General features: G+C 39.9%; 1 protein-coding gene across 1 annotated transcript; it reads right to left on the bottom strand.

The window, feature by feature from the left end:
- Nucleotides 1-6,710: 6,710 nt before the first annotated feature.
- Nucleotides 6,711-20,757, bottom strand: rab39bb (RAB39B, member RAS oncogene family b). The gene is made up of 4 exons (XM_005941930.3): nt 20,232-20,757; nt 17,227-17,508; nt 10,310-10,490; nt 6,711-9,357 (listed from the first exon to the last, which is right to left on the bottom strand). The coding sequence occupies exons 2-4, from the start codon at nt 17,439-17,441 to the stop codon at nt 9,112-9,114; spliced, it is 642 nt and encodes a 213-aa protein (XP_005941992.1). The 5' UTR covers nt 17,442-17,508; nt 20,232-20,757; the 3' UTR covers nt 6,711-9,111.
- Nucleotides 20,758-21,389: the final 632 nt, after the last annotated feature.

Below are 21,389 nucleotides of genomic sequence, written 5' to 3'. Positions count from 1 at the left end.
CCTGGTGCTGTGTGTATTTTTTCAGCAGACAAAGAAAGTGTGTAAATAAGTGCAGTGAAACATGTACGGAGGCCAGCAGGAAGCGATGCAGGGAAACAAATGAGTGTCTGCGTCTATTATAGTGAGCTGCTTCTGTTAAAAGAAGCTTCAGGTAGACAATAGCTGCTCAAATAGTAGAGCTCTTTTTAAATGGGGCTCATGTTGAATATGCGATAAACCTATAAGAAAGAACTCGAACAAAAACTAGTTGAAAATTGAGTTTTATGGATTTTTAGTGTGTGTAAACTTCCTGCATTGATATACCAGCATAAGTAGCCCCTCCCCCAAAATAATGTAGCATCTGCGCTGAAGCACAAGATTTAATGGAAAGGAAACAGAGCTGATAACATGCAGTCTGCTTACAACAAAAATATTTCACGTCACTGTTGGAATAAATAAGCTCTCACATAAATTGTTTACACTTCTCGAAGTACAGGACTGAGAGCAGTAGATGGTGGACGAAACCACAATGAGATACATGAGGGAGTCTTTGTTTTCTGTCTGTAGATAAACCAGTAGCTTACACTGCTGTATACCAGGGCATAGTCTTTCAACCTCATCCACGAGACAAGGCAGGTAAGGCTTTCCAAGTTCCAAAATTATTTACCTCAGATGAATGAAAACAGATGACACGTTACATGGTGTAATCACAAATAGTCTATTAAAGTATTTAACAACTCTTCGCTCCCTCTATAGGCGTTGAGAGGTAGGTGCTGCTAAATTAAATACACTTTATAAATGCAGATGTCTCAGCAGGTTGCTGGTCTGGAGCATTATTCCTGACAATGAAACGCGTCAATAATCTTTAAAAAAAGCAAATGTTGCTGCCCATCAGTCTGGTAAAGCTTTTAAGGCCAATTCCAAACTGTTTGAAGTTCATCATTCTGCAGTGAGAAAGGTTATTCACAAATGCAAAACATTAAAGAGTTGCCACAATCATTCAGGAGTGGACATCCGTGCAGTTTCACCTCAAAGTTAGACCGTGCAATGCTCAGAGAAACTGCAGAAAACACCAGCCCTACATCTCAGTCTCTAAATTTCATGACAGCACAATTAGAAAAAGACTGACAGAGAATGGCTTGTTTGGAAGGGTCTTCTCTCTGAAAAGAAGCAGCACACCTGCTAGTGGACAGATGAGCCAAAGGTGGAGCTGTCTGGCTCTAAAGCACAGCTACATGTCAGTCAACCGTGAACTTTTGTGTACAAAGTGTTCGAGAGTCAAATGTGAGGCCATCCGTCTAACTGAGCGATGCAACACGGCAATGATCCCGAGCACAGCAGCAAACAGATGAATGCCTGCAAACCTCAATGGACTGAAGCAGCAGTGCAAAGAAGAGTGGGCTAAAACTCCCACAATGATGTGAGACACAGACAAAGTCATACTTCAAGTTACTGCTACCAAAGGTGGTTTTACTACTGTATCAAAGGGTTCATGTAGTATATCACACTGATTAGGTTTTGTGACATAAACGATGATATGCCGTGTTAATCTTAAGACCTCAATGTTTTTTAATGTCCTGATATATTATTTTTTAGAATTAAAAGATGGTGTGTTTTGTTTTTAAGACTGTAGTTTCATAAGTGCACAGATACACTGAAGGGGTTAAACCAGTTTTTCACTGATTTGTATCGACGTCATCGCCATCGATTATATGTTGCTGACAGAAATCAGTTACCATCCTCATCCTTGTAGTAATAAAATAAAACATTGTAGAAAGATCTGACTTTTAAGTGTAACTGTTCAAACCCTGTAAAATTTCTTGTTGCTTTTCTTTGCTATTGCCCTCCTGCACTGGCTTCACTTTTCACCTCTTTTATGCATCTATATATTGTCTGTGTACAACACATGTTCTGTCCTTGCAATACAAGGTTGAAAACAACAAGGTTGCAACAAAATGACAGTGGAGATAAAAAGCTTTCAGCCCCTGTAAGGCTACAGCCGTGGTGACATCAGTGTTTTGTATTCAGTGTGAAAGCAGCCTCAGTGAAACCAAAGCCAAAGATCCTGGCAGAAAACGGTGCAGTGTTTCCTCTTGGATAAGAGCCCTAAAGGAGATTGCTTTGCTGTCAGCATGAACCTACTTTCCATCATATGAAAGACATCTCACAAAATACTTTCCCTTGATCACTTCACAGGTCCTGAGGTGACTTTGTCGGCACCCTTGAATGTTTCTTTTTGTTTCCTGCCGAGTCAAGATTCAGAGCCTTTCAAGGCCGAGGAGGTTTTTCTGTAAGGGGGGAAAGGACCAGTTGACAGAGTGTATCTTTCGAGATCAGCAAGTTCATGTGACTTTCTGTGGACTGTGTGTCGGAGCCGGAAAAGGAAAGTAAATTACTTCACTCACAGGCTGCAGGTCAAACTAGCACTGAAACATTAAAAAACACTTCCAGACCACAAGAGCCTTGTGGACTTCTAGGAAAGAAGAGGCTACTAACATAAAGCCTGTGTTACTGCTTATTTCACACACTAGCGTATGTTTTACCGGAAAATGACTTCTCTTTGGGAGTAATGACTAAAATTGAACGTGCCTTTTTGGTCTTTATTACACTTTTTTGTCCTTCTATTGAAAAGAAACAGTTTTAGAGGTAAAGAGCGTGGATGCTCTTTTCAGCTGTAAGCCTACAATAACCTTCAACATTTAGAAAGTCTCACATGTTAAAAGACCACAAATGTGGAGCATGAAAAAGAAATTACAGTAGATTTCACACTTTCTGCAAGTTAAGAATGAAAAAAATGATTTTTATTGTAAAAGGTTTTGTCCAGCATAGGAAGTGAGAAAAATTTGTCCACCCAGGAGGGTTTGGTTGTATTTTTGAAGACATATTGATTAAACTGGACAGTGAAGATGATCTTAAAGGGTTCCCCCATAAAGACTGGAAACAGGATGGTCCGAGTTGGTAAGAAGAGGGTGTGTTTTGTCACCAAGTCCTTGCTTCCAAAAATTTATTCTGGCTCAGCCAACAGACAGCTGGCAGTGGTTTCATCTAGCTTCTCTTTAAACTCTCAGCTTAGGAGAAAATATGCACACCTCCCAAAGTGTTTTAATGCTGTAAGACAGGCGTATGAAAGTCAGGCCAAATTTAATCTTAAGAGGTCCAGACAGCTAAAACTATGTCTAATAAGTTTACTGGGAAGAAGTTCAGCTGTACATTAAATATAATAAACCACCTATTTAAAAACTGATTGTGAACAGCATGAAGCTTCTTGAGAAAAATGTGCACAGCTTCAAAAATGCATCACAGTTGTTCCACAGTTATAACGCTGCTGTAGTAAAAGTCAGTCCCACTCTTTTGGCTTAATTGTAGAAAAAGTGCAGGCAGCTGTTACCCAGACTTTGTCCTATAATTACAAAATATAAAATTTATTTTATTTTGCAAAATAACTTGTGCTGTGAATCTACAGAAAACCGTAATAAAATTCAATAGTATATAGTGAAAAAACTGGATGGTTTTTTGTTATATAACAGAATAGTGTTTTTTCTTCAATAAGAACTGCAAAACTGAGGAAAATACAGCTAAAAGTCCAAAATGTATGCTCTCTCTCGTTTTTCTTTCTTTCTTTGGAAATTTTCACAAAGCTTGGGCTCTTTTTGGCCCCAGGCTATCAGACGTTATTCAGTAAAGCCCAGCAACATTTGTATTATATATAATTGATTTAATTGACATGTTTCATCTTCATGAAGATCATCGTGAGAGTATAAGACAAACTGTGCTGGAGCTGTAACCTGCAGACTTTATGCTCTTCTTCATGTGGAAGTAGATGAAAACCTGTACTCTGTCTCTCCAGTCATGCCGGTCTAAAAGCTAGACAGCATCTGCTGACGAACCTTTCGGCACCCATGAGGAGGAGCAGCACACACAGGAGACTAAAACCCACGAAAACCTTTTAAACTGTCGACTCAATGAAATCCTCTTGGGAACTTTGAGCATAATACAACACAAACTCTCGTAGAGGATAAAAAGGCAGAGCGATACATGTTTTGAAATGACAAGTAGCGGGCGCATCTAGTACACGCAGAGCCTCCACAAAAAAATACATACAAGCAAAGCACAGCGGCCAGTGCCACGCTAATTTTGGCGCAGTGCATGCGTGTCCGATGTGAAAGGGCCTTTACTCTGTAAAGAGTAAAGGTCTTAATGATGATGTAATAACCTAAGAGTAGACCCCACATACCAACACAAATCCCTAATGAGGACACACATCTCTAAGATCTTTCTCTTAGTAGAAGAGAAAAGATCTGCGAACTGGAATCAGCTGATCATGGCAAGAGTGCAAGAACCAATATGTGGGAACGATAGAAAGGCAGACTTGGACTACTGGGAACCAGTTTTCTACAAGAACCGGTTCTCAATTCCAGTCCCTAATGATTCAGCAAGGCAGAGGAAGGAAACACTTCTTAAAGCAGTTGTGAGATGAAACATTTCAAAAACAGGAGGACATCAGGGAGAGAGCGCTCAGGCGTTTTTTATTATTCCTGTAAGGACTTTTCTGAAGATCGATCTTTTCCGTCTGGCGACAGCTTTTCACTCACTTCAATGAGGAATAATGCAGTGTGTATAGCTGTGGAAATGGGTTATTATAATTAGAATAGTTTCTCATAAACTCTCAAAACATGTACATCACTTTTCAAAGCTTTCAGAGTAGTGTTTTGCTCTGACTCGAAATTATTACTCTAATAGGACAACTCAGTGTAAAATCCCCCTTAACGATACATTCATGTAAAAATAAAATGACAGACACAAAACTCTTTGGAAACACTTAAAAAGAAGGCATACAATGTGAGAAAATGAAGACATATACTTATCCTCACTGGCCGACAGAGGACTGTAATGCTCATTCATTTAAAAAACAAAAGAAAAAGAATAATCAGTGCTGTGATCATAGCAGGAATGTATATCTGGTTACAGACAACCAGAGTAAAACATTTAATCAAACCATAAGTTTCCTACATCTACAGCAGCATCCTAGTTACACAGAAGAGACAGAGAGGGAAAAAAATGGAAAGTTTTCAAAATGATATATAGATATCTACATGTACACCAAACAATCCAGGTTCTTTAGATTAGTATTTTAAGGTACATTTAATTGCTAAGAACCATATAACCGTCTATATGTTCCTTCTCCGTGTTTAAAATGGCTTTAATTACACTCATATACACTCACCAGCCACTTTATTGGGTACACCTCCCTAGTTTTAATTCTTCATGGCATAGATTCAACAAGGTGCTGGAAACAGTACTCAGAGATTTTGGTTCATATTAACATGACAGCATCACACAGTTGCTGCAGATTTGTCGTCTGCAAATCCATGATGAGAATCTCCCGTTCCACCACATCCCAAAGGAGCTCTGTTGGGCTGAAATCTGGAGACTATGGAGACCATTTGAGTGCAGTGAACTCATTGTAATGTTCAAGAAACCAGTTTGAGATGATCTGATCTTTGTGACATGGTGTGTTATCCTGTTGGAAGCAGCCATCAGAAGATGGTACATAAAGGGATGGTCGTGGTCAGTAACAGTATTCAGGTGGGCCGTGGTGTTCCATCCCCCCTACTACTACTTCCCTCTGTTAATACTGTCCATATGTATATAGCGCTGCAGAACTGTGTCCCCCCCCAGCATGTTTGCACTGAGTAGGAGATGCTCTGTATCTCATTGTACAACTGTATAGTGACAATAAAGGCATTCTATTCTATTCTATTCTATTCTATTCTATTCTATTCTATTCTATTCTATGCTCTATTCATATTGAAGGGCCTATAGTTTGCCAAGAAAATATCCCCCACACCATTACACGACGACCAGTCTGAACCGTTAAAACAAGGCAGGGTGGATCCATGCTTTCCTGTCATTTATGGCAAATTGGGACCCTAACCAGGTAGCAGTTTTCGAATTTTCTATCAACTAACTTTGCCTGTGTGAATTGTAACCTTATCTTACTGTTCTTAGTCTACAAAAATGGCAGCCAGTGTGGTCTTCTGCTGCTGTACTCCACACTGATCATTTAAAGATGGTCTTCTGCATCCTTTGGTTGTACCGGGTGGTTTACTGTTGAATTCCTGTGAGCTCGAAGCAGTCTGTCCATTTTCCTCTGAGCTCTGACTTCAACAAGGCATTTTCACTCAAGCTCACTGGATATTTTCTCTTTTTCTCATTGTGGCGGTGCGTCCGCCTCCTCTGCACGGCACCGCAGGCCATGCCCCGCCACACTCATCAATCTCTATAAACTCAGTAGAGCAACAGAAATAATCAGATGGTCTACATGGCAGCAACAACTATGCCATGTTCAAAGTCAAATTAACTTTCTCTCCCATTCTCATAGTGCACACTAAAGGCAGTCTAACATGTAACTCCAACCCTATGTTGGGATCAGATATCTTTATTTTATTAACACACTCAGTTTATACTTTAGCAGGTTGTCTTGACCGTGTCTACACACCTAAAATGCATTGCATTTTTGCAACACAATTGGCTGGTTAAATATTTTCATTAACGGGTATCTGAACAAGTGTACCTAACAAAGTGACTGGTGTGGGTATGTAGGTCAGGGTAAGCAGAGTATTATATTTAGTCCAGTGCTGATTTCTGCAGAACATGACATATAAATGGCTAGAAAGTTGCCTGCTGATTTTCTCTACTCACTGTTTTGTTTGTTGTCTGGTATTTTTAAAAAAAAAACTGTAATAGTGTAAAATAATAATATTAATTTAAGAGTAAAATTACTTTAAAAGCAATCGGGTTTTTTTGCAGAATATGTTCAGTCAAAGGACCGATGAGGCTAGCAGCTGTTAGCTTAGCTTAGCAGTCAAAATAGGGTGAAAGCTAGTCTCTGTGCAAAATGTTAACATCTTGTTTCTCGCTTAAGTTGTACAAAAATGTGCAGAAATAAAAATTTGTTATTGTAGTTAGGTCAGTATTTCCATTCATGGCAAAGTAGCTGTACCTCTGGTCTTAATGATGATGTAATTATTTATTATTTAAGCCTTTTAAAGAAATTTACTAAAGGTATCCCTCAAAAATAAATATAACATAAGGCAGACAGCTGTGATTTAATCATTCAAGTAACCCACAAATACTGAATTTTGCATCAAGATTAAAATTATAGTAAAATTGGGCTAAATGTGGCTAAAACTTCACGTTCTTAAACCTCTAGGTCACACATAAACATATTTTAACAACATTTGAATGATTATATATCCACATTCAAATTCAGACTGTTTGAAATATAGTCATTTGAGATCTCAAATGTTCCCCTTTGTTTTAAATCTACCCTCATGGCCATCTTACAAATAGTATAACTCAAGTAATCATGGCAGTGACATCCACTTGAAGCTTTGTGTTAAATTAAAAACAAAAGTTAGATATGATACACTTACCCACACACATTTAAAAAATTGTATACTACTTGCTCAGAAAAAAAAATAGTATCCCCTGTATTAGAAGCTTCAGTTCTGTCTGTCTCGTCTTGCATTGTGGGTAATGTGGTTCTTTTGTGGAGTCCATTTCCCTTCAATGCATCTCTTTCCAATGTATCTGTTTCTTTTGCCTAGGTCGCTTGTTTTCCTTCTTCAAATGCCCCAAATGGTACCACATTTAAGACGAACTTGGTTACTAAGGTGCTGTTTGGCTCCATTTCGCTCCTGTTAATCCACCTTAAAAAGTGTCTCATTGAAAGGTAAACCAGCACAAAATTTTTACAAGAATCCACCTGGGTTACACAGCTGTACACGTTGACTTTTCTTGCTTGAGGAGTCCATTAGAAACTGGATGTGCAGTATGGTGTTTAGCAAAATGATAGTGGATGTAACCATGTAGTCAATGTCACTGAGCTTACAGGAGGCCTAAACTGCTTCAAAGTCAAATAAAATAGCAACAAAATCACGTTTTATATATTTAGGACCTCCAGGACGTCTCCATTGAGCTTTGATGGTTGAAAGTGGAGATAGAGTAATGTGCAGAAATCTTGAGTAGCCTCTCATTTCTCTATGTTTTGCTTTCATGGAGCCAGATTTTCTTGTCATTTTTTAATGTGGTCTCGAGCAATAGTTGTCCAGCCTTTCTGAAGGTCTTTCAGGGGTTGGGGGGTTGTTGTTAAGCCACTGAACTATTGACCATTGAATCCAAATTTCACATTTTTGGTTCAAATTCTCACATGTGCAAAGGACATCAGTAGAGAAGTACAACAGTCAGTGCCAAGAGCCATCAGTAAAACATGATGGAGGCTCTGCCATGGTTTGGGGCTGCATTCCAGCCAGTGGTGTTGGAGATTTTGTCAAAATAAATGCTATGATCCACCACTCAATATCATCTGGAAAGCATCTGCATTTTCAGCATGACAATGATCCCAAAGGCACTTCCTATGCAGTACAAATATACCCGGATAGAAAAGCACACAGTGCGGCAATATCAGTCATGGACTGGCCTCCCCAAAGCACGGATCTTAACATAACTGAAGCAGAGTGGGATAGTCTTGGGATTGTGTATTTGCACATTTTAGGACATTACTGCAACTATTTCCCATTTTCCAAACACAATATTTAAAACATTAGGCTGACTCAAGATTTTGGCACAGTACTGTAGATGCTAATCAAATAATCAAGGGGTTGAATCTAAGTACGCTACACTGAAAATGCTGAAAAAGATGTTGGACACTAACGTAGGAGTGATAGCTTTCAGTGCGATCGTGTAATTGCATATTGAGAGGAGAAGGCTAGGGAGCAGAGAGGTGACCGAAGACTTAAACGGAGGAAGAAACATGAAATGGATCATCTTTCTAAGGCTTTTGCAAGGGAGATTTATTCAGGAAAGAAGCCCAAAACAAAAGAAAAGGGAGCCCTCAAATGAGCATCTTTAATGGGCGCAACCATTTTTAGTCTTACACCCACATTCAAGGTGTTCTTCTCCATGATCTACCAGCCTTTTTGTTAAAATATGCCAAACATCCCTTTCTGTGTCTTTTCTAAGAAAGAACAACGAGGGTTACCACCAGTTTTCAGTCAGAGGGCTGACACCTCAGTCCGTCAGCTACCCCTCTCTGATCCACTTCACTCCCCTATCTTCAGTCTTCCCAGATCAACAGAGACAGCGGCGGTCACTCTTGGTCACTTCCTCGGATGAGTGAACCACATTGGGCACAAACCCACTCTTCACACCCTCCCAGCCCTCCTGGATGGTGATGTCACCAGACCGAACCAGGGCGAAGATGTCTCTGGTCAGCTCAGTGAAGGCGTGTTCCACATTGATGGCGTCACGGGCTGACGTCTCAACATAGCGCATCCCATACGCCCCAGCCAGTTTCTCTGCTTCTTGGCGGGTCACCTACAAGATCAAATGAGCTAAGTGAGTTAATGACGCTATCTCCTGTAGTGGCTGTAAAACACATTTGAGTGCCACGATAGCAATTCAACAACAAATGGTCTTATCAGGAAGTGCAAGGACTAAGAAGACAAGCTGTAGGTTTTTATTGGATTGGACTGCCATTCGCACACAAAGTCAAATTTGAGTGACTACTTCAGCTGCATATTTCCACATCAAGACATTATTATGCATCATATTGTGACATGCCCTAAGCTAACCCAGCACAACTAAAAATCCCAAACCAATAAGAGGCTAAAACACTCCTTGAACTTGAGCGCACTGATATTGCATTTTACTCAAAGTACTTTGAAGTTGAGTTGAGTTGAGCAAACCTGCACAGAACAGTTTAAATTTTTTATTTTACATGTATCATCTATTTCATTCCAAAGGTCACAGAGTCTCCAGTTACTCTGAAGTGTGTTATTCTGCTGATAGGCCTGATTCCACACTCACAGATAATGACTGTTCAGAACTGTTACAAAATAAAGCTGAAGCATTATTGACCAATTTATGATGGCAACTGAAAAGCTGGTAAACGAGCCCTCTAACACAAAGTTATGAAAGTGGGCAGATCAAGATAGGGGTAAGCGGCTAATATGGGAAACGTTGCATAATTTCCTCGTTCATTTCATTTTATTCCTGCTCTCACGATGGTGGGATATTAATGTAGATGTCTGTAGATGCTGTCTAATTTTCAGAGGGGATATATTTTTATTTCTGTCTGCCTACTGACCCAAGACAATAAACTGTGCCTCTGAACAAAATAAGTACAAACAAAAACAAATAAATAAATGTGAACAAAAAAGTTATTTTCAAAACTGTGACTTCATTGTATTGCATAGTGCGTAACCTTTCACAACAGGGGAAAGTGCTTGTTTTGATCCAGTTTTAATCTACTTTACAGTGTACACACCTGCCGCTGTGCCTCCAGATCACACTTGTGGCCCACCAATAGAAATACGATGCTATGTGGCTGGACATGACTACGAGCCTCCTCCAGCCAGTCATGGACATTCTGGAAAGATCGGCGATTGGTGATGTCAAAGAGGAGAAGCCCACCCACAGAGTTGCGGTAGTAAGCCCTGGTAATAGACCTGGAAAGGACATAAAATAGAGGGAAGCATTTAACATTAATACTACATGCAGTTATTTCACCAACTATAATAAACACACAAGAATTTGATTATATGAAGTTAAACAGATAAAGCAGTGGCCAGTGGATATACTTTCTGTTTGCAAAGAACATGTATGAAGTTCACAAAGAAAATAAATCGAGTTCTGTTGGTCAAGCAAAGCAAGTTCTGCTTGTCCAGCGAAATTTACAAATAAATAAAAATGTAAAAATCTATTTTCATCTCTGTGTTTTCTCGTAAGTCTTGTATTCAACTGTATCCAATCCTAAAATCACTGCGATCTTGTGGTCGAAGCTGGTAATCATCTCTGGAAGCAGGATTAACTCTGCTTGCAGTCAAGCTATTGTAGTCAGTAGCAGCTTACAGTTGCTTGTTTGCAGATGCATATTGTGGATAAACCTCTGGTCTTCGACAGGAAAGTGACAGGAGTTCTTAGAGCAGTTACAATCTGCTTTGCATGGAAACAGAGCTAGCATTAGCATGGAAACAAGCCATTTATAATGTATCACTTTAACAGATAAGTTTTCTCTTGCTAACCGTTTTGATCACATGTGTGATGCAGATGAGTTAAGAGTAAAATGAGAAATAGTCTTAATAACTACATTTATTACATTCACAAAGCCTTGATGATGGAGAGGAGACATTTCATAAAACAGGCGAGTAGAACCGATGCAGGTTCAGCACTTTCAGAATAACATTCAAAAGAAATCTTCTGGTTGATCTAATTTACAAAGTATAACCAGCTGTTTTGTAATACATCGCCTTCATTTTGTATTCATTGTTAAATGCCTCTGTAAATATTGACAATTACATTTGTCACAGAATGTTTCAGCCTTTTAATTCAGCTTTTATTTTTTAATGTAAATATATTCAAAATATCTTTTAAATATAGATAAAGGTATATTTTTGAGCCCATTAAAAGATATTTATTTAGAGATATATGGTCCTTACAAGCTTGACAAACTATCAAATTGTAACTATCATATGATTTGACAGACTGTAGATTCAGTTTTGTATAAAGTGAAGTGTTTTCAAATGTTGTTTGAAAATAAAAACCAAGACAAATGCATTTAACTTTCTTAGTGCAAAAAATATATGTAATTTTTTAATAGACTGTGAGTCAGGATCGTTGTTGTGTACAGAAATCACTTCAACACCAGCTGTGACCGAGGGTGTAACATCACTGTTTCAGCAAATTGTTTTAAACACTGATTGTAATTTTAACAAATGAGGCTAAATTTAGAAACTGTAGCAAGTTAGTTATTTAAGCACCTTTTAGCTCCGTGGATTTATTAAACACTAAATTACATTTTAATGTTTTCAGCAGATTTATTTTAAAACAGCTTTGTAGGTACAGAAGACTGCTGTATCCTGGCTCGCCTGTTAGCTAACATGGTTGCCTGTAGTTTTGCTCGAAGGTACCAATTTGTTTGCAAACGCTCGTCATTTACTCCCCAAGCTGTAGTGAAACTTAGAAATTTATCATTCAAATAAAAGTTTTTCCTTCAAATTTACTGCAGCACACTTTTCACAGTTTCCCCTGCGTGGTGAGTAGAGTCTTCCATGCAAACTACAGGCAACCACAGCAATCAGGTGGTGACCAAAGCAGCTGCAAGGAGGATTTCGGTGCAGCACTACATACCAATTTTGCACTACTGTACCTGCAAAACAACCTCCAACAACTACTCACAGCCGGTCGCGGAATCTCTGGGTCTGTGTAAGCAACTATTAATATATTCTTAAACTATTTTTATTAAAAAGTTTCAACAGAAAAAAACTAATAACAGACAGGACATATTGGATAACTCATCTTGGGTAACACTGTCCTTAGCTTGGATTGTATAAACATTTGTAGTGAACTGCTAAAAATCCAGAACTACTGTGTGAAATACATTAATTACAAATTATTCCTGCAGCGATTTTTCGTCTACCTCAAAAAACATTAAAAGTCTTTGATGCAGCAGTTAAGCAGCTTGTACATCACAAACACCCTGCACTTTATACATTTTTCTCTTGATTTTAAAAATAAACATACCCATTATATGTTCAGGATGAATAGAAAAATAAGCCATATCAGTAATAAAACAGATAAACCTAACGAAAGGAGGTGTGAATGCAGAGAAAGATGGAGGTGTCATTAGGGTATCATTTTAATACCAAGTGGAAACTGGATTTGTGGTTTATATAACTGTAACTCCTCTACACAATCTGACAGGGAGGGAAAGTGCTGCTAGATTTTGACGAGATGCGACAACCTGCATGCACGCAGGGACACATCGACTGCCTCATGACGTCTCTCTCTCTTCCTCACAGACTGCATGCGAATATAAATATAACTGGAAGGACAATTAGAGGCTTAAGCTGGAGACGGAAAGAGAGACGTGTCTTGAAAGAGGAAGAAGGGAGGAGTTGCTGACAGAGAGGAGACAGTAAGAGAGGAGGAGTGGATAGCAGAAAAACCTGAGCCGGAGAGTGATTCATTTGATCGGACACACACATAGTTTATATGTATTTTTAGAAGCAAGAACCACGCAGATGAAACAACAATGACTAAGAGATCTGCATCGCTGCTGGAGAAGAAGTGAACAGAGGACTGTGTGGTGGATTAAAACAAGCAAGGACTGCTGCGTCACAAGTTCCCAAAATAGTGGCTTTTAAATATTTTCCTAAAACAGCTACTTTAGTCAACCATAGTGTAATAACTGAAGGATTATCTGGGTGCAGTCTGTGCCACTGCAGCTCCAGCACATACACGATAACCAGACAAACAAGTGACAAATGAATAAATTTATGATTAAATTCTTGTTTGCTGCATGTAGATAAATTATTAGGCTGATAATGTCCTCTATTTCTGTTATTAGGAAACAGTTCATCTGTCCATCTCCTCTGTTCATAGTTTTCAGCCTCAAGCCTCTTTGTACCTACTGATTTTATAAATGTTGGCAGATACACAGTGCTATAAAATTAATATTACCAGCTGATTAATACACCTTTAGTAAGTACAGTATGCATGTGGGATCATGTGGGTGACTTGTTCCAATGTAATGACATTTTCCATACTTAAAGAGAGAGATAAAGAGTGAGTGATAAGGTGGGGCTGAAGATCAGTGAATCTTATGTAAACACCTGATTGGTTGACTAGTTATTATAGAGAGAAGTGGAGTGAGTGGGCACTTGACAAAGAATAAACTGGGATGCCAGGAGGCGTTCTGGGTCTCTGGCGCCCTGCGAGATGAGCAGTTCCAGAAGTTCACCGTTGGAAATTCCAGCAGAAGCGCTATGGTGGACTGGACTTACAGATCGGACTTGGATTTGGCTTTATTTCTGCTCATCATCATCTTTGCCATGTTGGATTATAATTCTGTGAAGGATTTGGACTTTAATCATTTTCCAAGTGGATTGCAGATTCTCAAGACTTTCAAGGTTTCCTCTGTGAAGATGTGGGACTTATCAAGGAATCCTGCATTCCTGATTATTACCATTAACAGAGCACTAAGCACATCTTCAGTGCTGGAAGTGTCCATCTCACCACCAACCTCTCTTCCGCCAAAGATAGGAACAACATGAACATTAGCTTAGAGTGAGTTACTTCAATAAGTAGAATTCATGTGATTTGATTATTCTCTTTTTTGTGTGCTTATCCTTTGCCAAGACTCAAAGGAAATTCCTGATAAATTTGACCTGCAAGGCTACTTGAGTTTTTTCATACCAGGACAAGCAGGGAAGACACCTGCTTGTTCAAGGCAGTCAGGCTGGACGAGTCCCTTCATCCACATCAGCTGAAGAACCCTGCATTATCTACTGGGAAACACTCACAGGATCCGGGATCAAGACTTTTCTTTATCAGAGCGCCGAAATCAACTTCCTGTATAGGGGTTTTGTGGGTCTACCAATCGACAGGCTTCAACAAGTGCATTAAAGTCAGGTTCAATATCTGAGTTGGATCCTTGTGGGAAAACATCACTGAGAGAGGATCTATATCTCGATTTATAAAACTTCTTCAAGGAGAACATGAAGCATCTTCACTGTTGGCATGTGAATAAAAATGCTGTACCCCAACTAGCTTTGAAGAAGCTACAACCTTGTCATGAGCATTTCGAATGAAAATATGGTTTTTAGGTCTTTAGTCTTTCCATTCTGCATTTGAGCTCTAGGATGTCTTTGACTTTCTTCTTCTCTTCTTGAAATTCTGCTCTCAGTTTCCACACTCTTTGCTCAGGCTGAGCCACCTGACAGCTGTGTGGCAGCCTATGTCACCATGTTCAGTCTCCTCCCCCATCAAAAGTGTAACAAACTTTTATTCAGTGCCGTATTCAGTTGTTAGTCACTTTATCTTGCACCCAACTCAAATTGTTGGACATTTTTCCCAGATTTATAGACATATTGATCATAACACCTGCCAGTTATCCTATTGCAGCCCAAGCCTATCTAAGCCTGGACTTAGCCCCACTAACAAATCACTTCCTGTTGTTGTCTCTTTCACTGAGTGCACTGCTGCCAGCTCCTCCACGACTTTAAAGTTTTTCAATATCCTAAGCTGAAAGATAATCAACTAGGTTGTGTCACGGACATCACAGCTCTCATCCAAAAACCAATAACACAAAGTCAAAATTGTCCATATTCTCAAATGCTGTTCTTTTTCTCACCAAACACACTTTCATAAACCTGTCAGAGAATGGCTTACTGTTTTTTATTATATTATATTATATTATATTATATTATATTATATTATATTATATTATATTATATTATATTATATTATATTAGAGAAAATCTGATTGCTAGCATACGAAACTAAAAAATGATTTCATGAGGAAATCATCTGAGAAGTGAAGCAAAGTGCTACTTATCTGTGTGAAGTGCTTCTAAGAAAAGTCACTGTATCACAGATTTATTTCTAGGAAAAGGCCTCGTGGTGTTCGGGCTGAAAAAGGTCTGAGACATCCTTCGTTCTCGGAGGGACTTGCTGCGGTTGCTATAGAGATTTTCATCATGGTGACAGGTGAGACCCGTCCTCTTCTGTTAGGATGATGAGCTGTGCTGTGTGTGTGCGTGCATGTGTGAAAGTGCTTTCCCGCTATGAGGCATACATTATTATAGCTATGCGTTACCCTTTTTTACCCTTCATGTACTGTAGGTTCTGTTCTGATGGAGAAACATCTTTAATCTAACATATTAAATCAGCATTTTAATCAATTAGCTTGGCACAAAGATATTTGAAAGATGATGTGACAGTTCAAATGAACACTAGAAAACTTCAGAGTGTGCATGAGAAATAAAAACACTTAAAAATATAAAGATTTTAATAAAATGAGTAAATTGAAATGATTGAAATAAAAATTTTAATTGGTCATCGCATTTCAGCTACAACAGACTTGCTGATCGCTTGATTCCTTAAATAAAATAAATAAGTGCATACTTGTTTACAAATTGACTTAATAACCAAAAGCTCCCTGGTTCACTTTGGGCTTGTGTCGGGACATTCAGCATGAAAATCTCAGCTTTAATCGCAGGATGCATATTAAACGCTGGCTTCCTAGTCAGTTACATATTTTTACATGTACATTTTACATGACATACTTGGCATTTCAAAGACTCCCATTTAATAAAATGTGTGTTTAACTCTTTCATTAGTTAAAAATAATTTCCCTATCTCAATCAGTCTGAGAGAGGTTTAATACTTTGGTGTTAAATCTAGGTCATAACTGCAAACCCCTACACTGGCATGCTCTCTGAAAATACGCAGCAAAGTACAGTTATGCAGTCTGCAACTACTGTGATTGACCTGTTCAGTCCTGTTGATTCCTCCTGTGCATTTCTGGGTATTTTCTCATCACAGTTTTTGAACTTATCAGTGAAAGAATAACAACAGCAGCATCGCTGTTGTCAGCAATTTCCTGGAAGGGGATTGTCGAAACTATTGGACGTGCGGGAATGTAAAAAAGAAATCGACAAATGTGTTTTTCTGGAAAAAAATGACCACAACAGGGATTGGGAACTAAGGAGGGGACACTGGGACACGACAACAACAGCCACTATTTGCATTTCTGTATGTGATTGCACCTCAGGAAGCAGTTTGCAGCACTGTGGGACCTGTGTTAACTACTAAACTACTCTTTGTTCTTTCTCCCTTATTACACCTTTATTACACCATATTACACACCATAGGTTTGTGTAATCTGACTATGACCATGTAAACAGACCATCTGAAGCAACTGAGAGCTTTTTTTCTCTGTAAAGGCAGTTCACTTCACTTCAGAGTCGCCTGGAGCACCAAAATGACGACTATCAGGTTTTAGCAACACCTGCAACTGTTTTCTTTTTAGAAACAAACGCTCTGGTTGTTTTCTCTGAGCACATGACCCTGGAGCTCATTTGAATGCCTGCTTTCCCTGTGCAAATTATTGCTGGTTCACGTTCTGAGACATCCAGGCTGTGTTTGTCTAGTTCTGAGCGCTTACATGGTTCTTAATTACCTAAAACGACACAAACCACAACACTGATAGCTCCTGACACACCCTGCACACATGTCACTATTTCTGCTGCATATAAACGCATCCTCTCCTGCTAAACAAATATATTTTTAAATTACCATGCGTCACCTCCAGTAAATTTAAATAATATTTCCATAAAGATGTAAAGGAAATAACACCACATTAAACGCAGACTCGTTGTAAAGCTCCAGACACACACTTACCTGAAGCGCTCCTGACCAGCGGTGTCCCAGATCTGCAGCTTGATCCTCTTGCCCGGCTCGATCTCCACCAGGCGGGAGAAGAAGTCCACCCCAACGGTTGGGTCGGACACTTGGGCGAAGCGACCCTCCGTGAACCGCCGGATCAGACATGACTTGCCCACCGTGGAGTCCCCGATGACGATCAGCCGGAACTGATAGAGCCATATTGCCTCCATGACTTGGCTTGGTCTGCAGCTCTCCCCGGTGCGCTTGTAAGTGTTGGTCTACTTGCTGTAGTACGAGCTGTTGGTGCACAAACATGAGAGAGAGACAGAGGGAGGGAGAGAGAGAGGGAGGGAGGGAGGAGGCGAGGGAAGAGAGGAATCAACAAACAACATTAGATTGTTTGTTTAAGTGCACATCTTACTGTTCCTCTTGGTTTAAGCGTGGTTGTTTCTTTGCAAACCAAATGCTACCATCTGACCCTTCACTTCCTGTTCTTTGAGCTGCCATGTCCAAGCTCCCACAGGGTGACAAAATAATGAGCTTTGGAGGGTTTTTTGCAGACCAGCCTGGATACTTAGAAATACCTGGGCTCCCTTGATGAAAAGTCGATGGGATTTTTGGGGATAATCACAAGAAATAATCACTAAAATTAATAAAAGGTTGCGATATTTACAAGTCTCATTCTGCAGGATTATCTTCACAAACTCACACAGCTATAATTTTTGAAGCCTTAATCCAAGCGCAGGAAGTAAGATGACTTTTACTTTTAACATGTCTTCAACAGCTTCTGTGGCCACATATGATGTAAATGGACGTCCAGTGGTGTTTTTTTTATTGTTCATTTGTAGACTTTTTATATTATAACCTGGTATTTTTCACTTTCCACGGTTAATATGAACAAACTCAAGAGGATTGTAAACATCTGTTTTAAGATTGCAGGCCCAGAAACATGTTTCTGGGCTTTAGGGCTCATTTCTGCAGCACTGAGTGAGAGGCAATGAGCACATAAGATAAGATTAGATGAGAAACAGCAGAGTGGACAGAGCAGGAATAAACAAATAGAAACATAAGCTAACAACATCAATACTGTTGATATTGTTAGCTATTGTCGCTACCTTCGACTGGTAATTTGCTCACATGCCTGTGTGATATGATTAACACCACAGGGTATAAGAAGGAATCCTCTTACGCTTCTTTAGTCACTTGATGGCAACAACTGTTGATTTAATCAAAGCCTGCTTTTTTCAGGGGGGGGGATATAATTACAAATATAACCAACTGCTTTGATTGGACTGATTTTTCTTGCAGCTATAATTAAACCAGTCACAGGTAACTAACTACATTTAAGTTCTTCAGTTATAGATGGAGTTTTGAAATGTGCCCAATGTTTCCAGTAGTTCGTGTGACTTTATTTTGACTCCTCTACCTTTCAAATGTAATTATCTGCTCTTTGCTCCATGCCACTTCTCATACAAAATAATTCTTCGATCCAAAATCGATTCTGATAGCTACGCAATAACAAATACCACTCTAAACAGGTGCTGACATGTTAAAGCATGTCTTAAAATAATATAATAAATATATTAATGTAACAATCTGACTACTAAAGGGACCAAAGGGTGTCAAGAAAACATCCAGCACACCATTACATCACCATCATCCAAAACTGGTGATCCAAGCTGTGATGGATCCATACTTTCATGTCGTCTGCACGAAATTCTGACCTTATTATTTGAATGTCAAAGCATAAAAATGAAGACACAAAGCAGAGAACATCTTTTCAATCTTCTATTGTCCCCGCCGTCTGTTGTTTGTGTGACTGTGTGAATTTCAGCCTCAGTTTTCTGCTCTTAGCTGTAAGGAGTGACATCCAATGTGGTCTTCTGCTGCTGTAGACCATTCAGAGAAGCTTTTCTGCTTGCAAAGTGTGGTTATTTGAGCATTCTGATCATTCTCCTCTGACCAACAAGGCATTTTCATGCAGACAACTGCCGCTGCTCTGTAAACCCTAAAGATGGCTGTGTGGGAAAATCCCAGCAGTTTCTGAAATACTCAAACATCAGGCACGAGCAACACCACCGTGTTCAAAGTCGCTTAAATCCCCTTTCTTTCTCTTTCTGATGCTCAGTCTGACCTTCGGCCGGTTGTCTTGACCACGTCTACATGCTTGAATGCACTGAGCTGCTGCTGGTTAGATATTCTTGTTAATGTGCCAGTTGAACAGGTATATATTTACTCATGCATATTCTGCACATGGTATACGACATTAAATACATCAGATCATTAAGGGTTTGCAGAAAAATGTAAACTGAAATAGTAATTCAATTCTGAACTATGTTTATTTAGTCCATTCAGCTCTGTGTTTTCTCTTTTAAGAGGCAAAACGTCTCCTGAAATATGTGACTTAAGGGATTTGATAACATAAGCTATGCTGCTCTCTGTACAGCAGCCCTGTCCCCTACAGATCCTCACAATACAGCTGTTCCCGACCAGGCCATCAGGCGAGCACGCGGCCTCCCATCACCCCATGCGCGTCTCTGTGGAGTCAGGTTGCGTAGCTCGGGAGGTATGCAAACATTAGAGGCTGAATCCCTGCTGAATAGCAGCCTGATGGGCTCTCGCGCCGGGATGGGCAGCTCGTGGGTTCGACACGACACGCAGGGTTTCACATATCCAGCATTTACAGATGGCTGCGGTTCAGACTGACATGATTACATGCGTAGGGGGGTGGGGGTTGTTATTGATCCCTTTGCTTCATTTATTTATTTGCGTAAATTTATCCGTGTTTGAGGTGAGTTTGTGCGCAAAATCACGACTTATCATCGATTTGATGTTGTTTATCAAACAACAGACAACGATGTTTCTTCCAAAGGCGACTTTTCTTGCTATTATGAATTTCAATCACATCCATGCAAAGCAATCTAAAGGCCTGGAAATAGTCATTTCGGTTTAATCAGCCATCGCCTTTATCGCGACACCACAAAGACACGGAGATAAAACAGTAGAGGAAAACAGCCTACTTGGAGCAGCAGTGGAGTGCTTCGGGACAGAATGGTCGCTCTTGTCACGCTGTTCAGGCTGCTGAGGGATCCATGATACAGGCTAGTCCGGGGGATCGATGCTCAGGGAGCCGCAAAAACAACCCAAAAGCGGCGAAACCTCGATGTTTGTGTGGAAGCTGGATCACAGAGGCTGGTGAGCGGCAGGCCCCTGAGGACTCAGGGCTGACTTCCTCCTTAATGTCAGGCCCGATTGAGTGCTGAAAGGAGAAAAACGCATCCAAGTGCAGGTGCGACCAGAAAAAAGGGATCTTGCGCTTTCGCTCGGAGCCGCGAATAAACTGCGAGCAGGCTTCTGTACTCTGTTTCGAGCCTCCGAGCTGAGAGGATGTCTACGAGGCTGTGAGAGGGAAATCCCGCGGTATCGTTTCTGTGTTTGCTCGGGGTTTGGAGGCTTTCGCTGCTGATGAAATGGCAGCAGCATCATATAGCCTGACTCATCCCGCATCAGTACCACTACCGTAAAGGAGCGCGCAGAGGCGCAACACCGGGAGGCGGCACGGCTTTTAGAGGGGAGGGCACATAACAGTAAACCTCCATGTATCATAATATTAACGCCCAGAAGCTGCATTATGCCTCTGTAAGAGAGCATTCTACTTATATGTAGGGAAAACTGGATTTATGTACTGTAACGGTCTGCTGACGTCATCAAAGTAACGGTAATAAAACACACAAAGACTAATTTTATTTGCACAGTTTAAAGACCAAAAAAAACCCTGAATATTGAAAAAACTTACAGAAGTTAGTTTCTCTAACAACATTTTGACCCAAAAGTCAAAATGTTTGGTTGTTAGATCGTAATTGTGAGGAAATTAACTGAAAATATGACTTATGGATGAGGAAAAACAAACAATACTGTGAGTATTTTCATTATTATTATTATTAATAATTTATTTGTTTATTGAAGAATATTGCCACCAGATGGAAGCTGCACACTCACTGCGCTGTCTATGCGCCACTGCGCAGTCACGGAACAGCCTGTGAGAAGCTCCAGCACCTGGGAGTTGTAGTTTTAAGCAATAACAAATAGAACGCCCTCTCTCTCGGTGTGTGTGTGTGTGTGTGTGTGTGTGTGTGTGTGTGTGTGTGTGTGTGTGTGTGTGTGTGTGTGTGTGTGTG

Source organism: Haplochromis burtoni, unplaced genomic scaffold (genome assembly GCF_018398535.1).
Source record: "Haplochromis burtoni strain Fernald_Lab_line unplaced genomic scaffold, NCSU_Asbu1 Contig_319, whole genome shotgun sequence".
Lineage (NCBI taxonomy): Eukaryota > Metazoa > Chordata > Actinopteri > Cichliformes > Cichlidae > Haplochromis > Haplochromis burtoni.
This window is presented reverse-complemented; position numbering and strand designations above follow the sequence as displayed.